This window comes from Limulus polyphemus, unplaced genomic scaffold, assembly GCF_000517525.1.
Source record: "Limulus polyphemus unplaced genomic scaffold, Limulus_polyphemus-2.1.2 Scaffold648, whole genome shotgun sequence".
Lineage (NCBI taxonomy): Eukaryota > Metazoa > Arthropoda > Merostomata > Xiphosura > Limulidae > Limulus > Limulus polyphemus.
The window spans coordinates 385,560-395,207 of NW_013666258.1; the positions used below are offsets into that span (position 1 = coordinate 385,560).

General features: G+C 32.6%; 1 protein-coding gene across 1 annotated transcript in view; it reads left to right on the top strand.

Moving 5' to 3' along the window:
- LOC106459687 (RYamide receptor-like) overlaps positions 1 to 3,479 on the top strand; it is a 53,831-nt gene extending 50,352 nt beyond the window's left edge. Inside the window, exon 6 of the mRNA XM_022386217.1 lies at positions 2,755 to 3,479. Within this exon, the coding sequence (XP_022241925.1) occupies positions 2,755 to 3,000 (246 nt within the window). The 3' untranslated portion in view covers positions 3,001 to 3,479. The remainder of the gene's footprint in view (positions 1 to 2,754) is intronic.
- The last annotated feature ends 6,169 nt before the right edge of the window (positions 3,480 to 9,648 follow it).

Sequence of the window (9,648 nt, forward strand, 5' to 3'; positions counted from 1 at the left end):
AACAATCATTATCACGACACACGTATTTGTCTCGATGAATGTGTATGTCCAGACATTCCTTGCCGGGTTACAGCAGAAAGAGACCACTTATTTTGTTTAGGCGGCGCTCGACTTGCAATTTGTGGGTCGCGGGTTCGAATCACCGTCACCGAATATACTCACCTTTTCAGCAGTGGGAACTTTATAATGGTATGGTCAATCCCACTATTCTTTAGTAAAAGAATAGCCCTATAGTAGGTGGTAGGTGGTGTTGAATAGCTGCTTTCCCTCTAGTCTACCATTTCTAAGTTAGGGACGGCTAGTGCAGATAGCTCTCGAATAGCTGCTATACGCGAAATTCAAAACAAACCAAAGCTCAGGAAAGGCACCAAGGAATTTGAGATACTTTTGTAAAAATTTCCAGCAAATCTTCTTATCCGTTCGGAATAATTCAGACAAATAGTCACAAACCTGTGAATACAAAGTCCTACTAATGCTTTCTTCACTAAAATTATCATTTTAAATCTGCCAGTATCGAAGATATTTCTGGTGTTACCGGTCCAAAGTGCAACTGAACTTCATTTATTTACTTATTTTTGTATTTACTTAGTATCGAAATAATTTTGTATTTCATGCTGGAACATTTAGAGGATGTTGTTATTCAGCGCAAATCTATAAAATGGGTTATGTATGCTCTGTTCATCTCGTGGAATCTAATACGAAACTTTAGTGCTGTATGTCTGTAAATTTATCAAGGGAATAGAACATTTATTGTTGACTGTTTCTCGCAAAGCTGTTAGGGCTATCTGTCGCTGTTCCGAATTTTGAACTGCCGACCAGAAGGAAGACAACTGGCCGGTATCACTCACCGCCAACTCTTGGGCTACTCTTTAGTAACGAATAGTGAGACTGATCGTCATATTATAACGCCCTCAAGGAAGAAAGGGTTATCGTGTTCGGTGCAGGGTTTCGATTAATCAAATAGTTGGGTTTGATTTAACTCTTATAATACATCCACGGTCTCAAAGTGCGGAGTGCGATTTTTTTGTTTGTGAAAATGTGACATATTCACATTTGGTCCGGATCGCTGTGTGACTACGTCTGGCCTAAAAGTAACAGTGTACTTGAGTGATAGTTAGAGAATAAGTCAGCGGTAGTGTGTGTTAAATATCTGATAGCTATAGATTTAGAAAACAAAAACAACAACGAAAAAACTCACTTTTATGTACATGAAAAGAAACTCAAGTTAACACGTAGCTTTTTTTCTTACTATATTTATGAGAATCTATGTTGATCAACTCAGTCAAATGCTGGCAAGTCAGCCAAATTTTCAGCTCTATTTTCTATCAATTGACGTTTTTAAAAATTTTATTTCACTACTTTATATTTCATATTTGGAACAATGATCCATATGTTATCTTCAAATATCAAGATATGTAATTCAGCAGTTTAAAAATTGTACACTTCTTTTAAATTGGAAAAAGTACCATTGATTATCTAATTAAACAGCATTAACGTCGACTGACATATTAACTGCTGTGAGACTTCACTTTACTTAACAATTTAGAATCCCAATGTTTGAAGCAGTAGAATTACACGAGTTTTATATTAGAATTTAAAGTATGGGAACCCGTCGTTAGATTTACAATATTCACTTATCACAGCCTCGAACGACCATATTTCATCCATGCAATCACTTGGCAAGCATAATAATTTGATAAGCGTTATTAAACATCTGTAGATAAAACATTAATGATATGTTACAAATGCTCAACAGTATTAAAGCCTCGAAATGGATATCGCTTTACAAAGCAGCAGTTGCACTTTGAAACGTCACTTTATTAGGGCCCAAAGCCACTAAGAATTTTAAAACTCAGCATTTACAATTTTTAAATAGATATTTTCTGGTAATATGATTTACATACGTCATAGAGATACACTAAAAACTCCATATAACTGACTTGTTGTCACTAAACATAAAAACATATCCATAAAGTTGGACTTCATCGTTTGGGGATTACGTTATCAGTAGTCTAGCCTCTCTTTAGATACTGACGTTCCGTAATTTATGTTGACAAACATTGTTGTTGCATTGAGCGACAACAAAGTTAAAATATTACATTTACAACAGAAGTATTCGAGAAACTTTTCTGTTATCAATGAACTTAAACTAGTTTGATCTGAAATTACAAACATTACTTTTCCATCCTGTTTATAGCTTGTTTATTTTTAGAGCAAAGCCATATTGGGTTATATGTTGTGTCCACCACGGGGAATCAAACCCCGGATTTTAGCGTTATAAGTCCGTAAACTTACTGCTGTTCCATCAGGGGACCTTACTTATAGGATAGCAGCTATTTTTCTTAAGGTGCAAAAAATATGAAATCAAAAGAATTTTAACTGTACATAATTGTTCTCCCATAGTTCAAGTATTGTCAAGTAATTAGACAAATTAAAGCCCTCACTCTTTCATGATATCCGTATGCGCGTGTGTGTGTATTACCAGTTTTTATTTTACGTTAAAGGTAAATGTCATGAATAATACAGTTTCAGAATTTTGAATATAAGTGTACTTGCAAAAGTAGCTCAGCAGAAATATTTGTGTAGCAAGACCAGCATCATATAAGGTACTTTTTTGTGAAGAAGCTAATTTTTAAACAACAAGTAATTCAGTGCAATTGTAAAATGGTTTTTAAATTTTTAATTTAAATGGCCTAGTTAGATATTTAAGATCAAACGCTGTTATTACTTGACTGTTTCTGTTTCTTATCTTAGGCTGATTTGAAACAAATTTGTTTTCTCTGCTACACGTGGAGAACGAAAAGAATTACAAGATTAAACGTCCCCTTCACCCGTAGCCGTTATTCCAGCTCCTTCCGTACAACAACTGACGTCATCGTAACAGCTAGCAACTGCAACAGGGTGAATGTTCCTCTCCCTCCTCTGATTAAGATGAAGTCGTTTTCCAATCCTTTGTCTGAAAAATCTACTCATTTCCTCGAAGAAGCTACTAGAAATTGAATATTTTTTCTCTCTTCTTAGACGTTTAAACTAACTGTCAAATGCTTTATTTTGTGTCCGTTCAAATGTGGAAACATGTATTACTTTTTCGAAAGAGAAATTTTACGAGCTTAGTGGATGTACAGAATGAAGTAAATTTTCCTACCCCATTTTTCATCGTAATTGTTTCGTAAAATTCATTGTCCTATATTGTATTAAAAAAACAGATTTTATTTTGCAAAGTCATTAGAATGATATGTTTGCTAGCAATTAGTGCACTACAGAAATAATTAGTGTTGTGATTTTAAACTAGTAGTGATAATGTTGGAAACATTGATATATTAATTGTTGAAACTTACAACGTTATTCCTATAAGGAGTTTGCTGTGAAATACTACACCCTTTTAACAATGTAGCTACATATTGAAAAAACATTATATATATTTTAGTATATTCGTAAACATTATATTATATGTAATGGTTGAATGGTGCCAAATGGTAAATCGAATGGTGGACTGGGCTTCACATTTATTTTTAGCATTATTATATTTTATCAGGAAGTAACAACTCCTTAAAAATATCAGTATTTTAGTAAATGAAAGATATGTATGTTAAGTGAATTTAAATATTCATGCGTATTACATATAGTTAATTGCAGAATAATATATTGGTTTATGTGTGTCTTTCGTAGAGTAAAAATGTGTGACCCCAGTGGGTCAGTAGTACATAATATGAGTTAAATTCAATGTGTCAGTAGTACATAATAAAGTCCAGGAATTTTGCGCCAGTAATTCGTATTTACGATTAGAACACTTGTGCCAATAATATGTGAAAGGATCTGTCCGCCACGTGTCATTAAGCCACAGTGTTATCTGGACCTTTTTGACAATGGACGTTATGAAGTTAAATTTTTCACTTCGAATCTTAGGAGCACTACAGTGTATATCATCAATACTCAATATCAAATGTCGCATACTCGTGGGTTACCTTTTATAGTTTTAAATCCTCATTGCAGAAGGTGTACTATCGTGTATTCCAAGTTAGATATAAAATAAGATTGCATAATGTAACGAAGGTGTTGATAAATTAGAGCTCCTGAAAATGAGACATTTATAATAAAATGCGAAGTAGCTCCAATTTTCTTCGCTATCAGTTTGGAGATTCATCATCATTCATCGAAGGAAACAGACACCGTGTACGTGTAGGATGTATTCTGTTGTTTTCTCTGTGTTAGTCACTAGATAGTTGAGATCTGTTAAGCTTGTTATACAAACCTTAAACCACTTATTGGACCCACTATTACCATTTTATGGAGACAACTAATTATTAAAGTTTACCACTATATGGTGTTGAAAGATTAGATACACTAATTTTGTAACGTTATGCAACTTTCATTTTACACACGTAAAATCAAACGTATAATTCGATCACCAGAAACTAGTGACGACATGCGCATAAATACTTCTAAGAGATCAACTGCGTTAAAATAATGTACCAGCTTCTGAAAGTAAGATTTTTGTGATACGCTATACTCGTTTTATATATTATTCACATTTCTTTTGTTCGTCAATCAAATGGTGTCTATTGCAGTGAACTTATTATCGTGTCTTGGAACGTATTATAATAGACACTAATGATCCTGTAAAGTACATAGATGTAAACTTTAGGACTTGAACAGGAAACAAAATAACCTACAGAAATGTGATAAATATATTAAAATAAAAGCATTTATATAGAATACTTGTGCTTTTAGTTGTAGATTAGATTTTGATGGTGAGGAAATATACACTAACTTGTTATCTTAGTGAAATGTACGAATATAACTATGGTACACATATTTTGTTACAACATTCTATATGCACTTGTTGACCACTTTATTAAGAGATATGTACCCTTTCAAACTTAGGCCTGAGCTGATGAGCTACAGAAGAAAATTAGACTCATCACTTGACGTGTCTGTTGTTCCTCGCAGCATTATAAATGAGTGAGACAAGCACATTTGCAGTCAGTCTACAAATACGGTGAAAGACAAATATATTGTAGGTTTCAAAGCAGGCATGATAATGGGTGCATATCTAACAGGTGCTACAGTGGCCAAGGCAGTTTAATGGGTAAGCTTCTCCAAGAAATCGATCATTTGAGTTTAACCAACGAAGAAACGTTGAATAAAATGTCTGCGGCGAGGGGAATTGTCGCTACAAACATATAGTGAGAGAAAGGCGGTTAAATATGACGGCACATTTCAACCGGCACCAGCCAATACACCAACTGGCAGATATTAAATGCACAGAAATCCATAACTAACTTCGCTGTATTTTGCAAAGAACGTTGCAAGGAATGGACTATAGAAGTAGAAGACCATTGCACAAACTGGTTATCTTAATTAGAAACAAGAAAACAACCTTGAGTGGTATAAGGAGCACAGACATTGGATTAATGAAGATTGGCGAAAAGTTATATGCTCCAATGAGCCATGTTTTACCCTTTTGTTTTGCACAAAAGGGAGAAAACAAATTTGAAGAAAGCCACACGGATAAATTCACTGCTCTTGTGTGATTTAAACTGTTCACGCTTCTCAATACACCTTTCAGTACATTATGGATTCTATGCCACATATGTCATGGCCGTTATTCGGGAAAAAGGCGGCCCAACTCATAATTAGGTATAGGTCTTAATAAAGTGGCCAGCCAGTGGATGCATAATGATAAATATTCTGTGGTCCCTAAAACATTTACATTGTGTTCAAGCACCTTTAAAGTAGACTTGTTAGTTTTAAGGTCTAAGGAATAAAGGAGGCATAATGATACTTAGATCTCAATGTAATGTAGGCTTAAATATTCTGTCATAGAGTCATGTCTATTACGCATAGAGTTATAGGGCAAAGAATCGGTGATATAACATGAAACAAACAGCTAGTTTTATGTATGTGTAAAGATATATATATATACTTTTTTTACACTTGTAAAAATTATTTTCTCTTGTTAGATTTGTATACAAAATTAGGACTAACGATAATCTCCTGAACTGCTGAACTTCGTTAAGTATTATTAGGATTACCGTCTAGGATATTGATAACAGGGAAGATATCAAACTGACGTATCGATGCATTCCTATCATGTTTGTTTGATTACATTGATTGTAATTAGGCCAATATCTGTAATCAGCTATATTATTTACTAAGTTATTATTTATAGTTCTGATCTATATAATTAGCTTGCTTTGATCAAAAGTTTTCGATTATTTTCAGGATATTAAAGCAGAGAGACATCTGCTGTCCAAGATATTTTCATATTATCTCAATGGCCGAAAAACTTTGATTTTTGTAAAGATAAGTTTTTCATCTCGTATGCTAATTGTGAATCATATTTGTAATATATTATTGTTAAGAGTGTTCTACGTAAAGTTTCACAATTTCATCAAGAAGGGAATTTTGACTACTAAGTTCTGAAATCATACAATAATAGCAAAACATTATTCTGGTTATGATATGTTTTAGTATGATTATTGTACTTAACACTAATTTTGTAGTAGTACATTTAAGCAAGTTTTAAAATTTTATATGTTTTGGTTTGTTGTTTTTATGTACTATTTTATGAGCATTTGTTTGTTGTTAAGCACAAAGCCACACAATGGGCAACCTGTGCTATGCTCACCAAGGGTACCAAACCCAGGTTAGTAGCTTTATAAGTCTTCATACTTACCGCTGAGCCCCCTGGGCTTTTTATGAAAATGAATTGATATATTCGTTCTTCAAAAAATTGCAATTAAATGATTGTTCATTTGTATTTAGTTAGATTAAGTTTTATTTTATAAGTATTGCATTTTGAGATGTGCAATTCAACAAGTTTCATAATTACTTTAATTTGATACTCTTGGTTATCCATGATGATATTTTTTGAAACTTAATTATAAAACTTTATAAATTAAAACTGAAAAATAATGAAACGTGCTAAACGATCGCCTTGACACCATTCTGTTATGCTCGTGCTACACCTGCACTTCCCTTCCTATGTCCATCTACTTTATTTAGAAACTATATAAATAGTGGTCATTATAATAGGCATTTTTGCGTTAATTTTATTGAACTTAGCTGTCAATAATGTAAAAGAAAATAAAGCTTGTTACAAGCTCATTCAGATTTTGAATAAGACCAAAATATAGAAACAGCATCGATGCTATAGCTGTGCAGTCATAAGGTTTAAACGTGGATCATTGTAGGATAAAAATATTTTATTATTTAGATGTACATGTAAATGTAATCAATGTTTTTATCGGCATTTACAGAATATTATTCTGTAATTTTTAAAAATTATATTTCCATTTAACTAGCTCAAGTACAGCTGTTTACGATAACGAGAAATTAGTCGTGGTAAGTGATATAACTAATAAAAACTGAAGGCAATTCACGCAGTTCCAAAGAATTATAAGGTGTAATATTTGAATTTTAGCAGGAAAAAAACACGATTATATGCTAACCGCAATTTCACTATACAGGTCTAATAACGTATACATAGTGAATATGTTATTTGGCGTACACGTGTTTCTGCTACAAAATGAAGTTATACTGGCTTGTGTTACAAAGGAAAAAAAGGTTGTGTTTATTACGAAATAGAACAGTAAATGTGCTTTTCAAATGCAGCATAGTTTCTTATTTCTTTATCGAACAAATTAGTCGATTGCAAGAAGAACTGAATTGGCGAACCAAATACAAAAAATAACACAACTGGAATTAAAACTTATTTCTAGAACTTATTTATCTAGTGGGCAGTCCATGCTTTTTTGTAGATGTCATTTTTTAATATATACCTGCTGAAGATTTAAAAATTAGTTTATATCTACTTATCTGTTGATCTAGACCTACATATATCGCATATATTTCAGTTATTTATACATTAAAGTGTTTTAAATCATTATTTTTTCATAAAGAGTGTCTTGATTCAATAGATATAAACGGTTAATTCCAAAAACCTAAACTATTATTACACAATACCAAGATTGATCTTTCCAACAGAAATTGATTCAGTCTAAGTAAAATGCACATTTCCGAGAAAAACAAACACACACATGTCTCAGTCTCATCTTAGTGACAGAGAGATTACCTTAATATATAGAATTGAGGAAAACAAAGAGAATTGTACGTTTCACAAACATTTCATCTATTACAACCATTGTAAAACTTACAATTGTCTGCTTGCCTCAATTCTGTAATTATGGAGTTTCACCAAGTACCACCGATTTCAAGTTAATAACTTTTATACAGAATTAGCATCATTGTGTTTGTCGTTCGTTTCATTTCAGTGATGTAGGACTTTTCTTAACGCATAGAATTAACATTAGAAAGCTTCTGGCTCATTTCTAATGGTTGTATGTATTTCTTTTGGATGACACCAATCTAGATTTAAATAACAAATGAACTCTTCAGTCCACTTTATTGATTGTCTGTTCAGTTGTTAGACAAAAAAGATACCATTTCTAAGTCGTACTATATCTGTAATACCTATAATCGTTTGTATTTCATCTTTGAAAGCAACTTCCAGAAGCATCAGACTGAGGGGTGTGTATTTTATAGTGTTTTATTTGTTATTTAGAAAATATTGTGAAGTTCTTGGTGGGTTAGTGGATATTTTATTATGTTCTATAAGTCAGGCCCTTAACAGGTAGCTATTGTAGTGACGGTCGTAATTTTTCAATGTAATAATATAACGATATAACTGTTATTTTGTGATTTATAATTATATTGGTCTGTATTCCTCGATTAATGTGGAAATAAAATACTTCAACGTATTCAGTTGACTCTTCTTTGATGTTTCTACTATATTTTTATATTCTCTTGTACACTTTACAAACTAAGTCAGTGAAACCGAATCATAGCACTATTTGAAAACTTTTCTTTCCATATTAAAAGACAACTACAAGCACTAGTTTCACCCGCGCGACACTGAGATAATCTTAACCTCATATTTTTGAAATCTATTTTTATTTTAATGCAGTCTTTTTACTTTGGTTAAACATGCAATCGTAGTTTTTATTTTCTAGAACTGTAATTAATGAACCATAATAAGATATAACCATCAATCTAAATAGCCCTTCACATTATGAGTGAAGTTAACAGCCTTTTCCAGAAAGCTGTAGGTAAAAATATGTTTCTTTGAAAGACTGAAAGGCAAACTTCCACAGTTAAATTGTTCTTCAACCATATTAAACGGGCCAGAGATTAGCGTATATTTTTGCAGCTCAATTTATTCAAAGAATGAAGTTAATGAACCAATTTCAGAGGAAAAGTATTACTTGTTAGAAACCGGAGAACGTGAGTATTTTAAAATTAAAAGTTGTTAGAATTGGGATCCAACCCAGTAAATATGTATAAGACGCTCATATCTATGAAAATGAGAAACTTGGTAATACGTACAAGACTCCTGACAGTGTCATTACGTTACTCATTGCATCTGAAAGACATATTTCTGAACTGTCGATAAATGATGTTGTAGAGTATCCCATTGCCTAATCAATCCAATCAAAGATCTCTTGATTTTACATGATTGACTAAAGTGCTGACATACACAGCCTTCAATGTGGCCCATAGGTGTGTTTGATAAATTTAACTTAGAGCTAAATATTACTTAATGCATGACCTCTATGTTTTGTTGTTATTTAAGATAGTCTATCACAG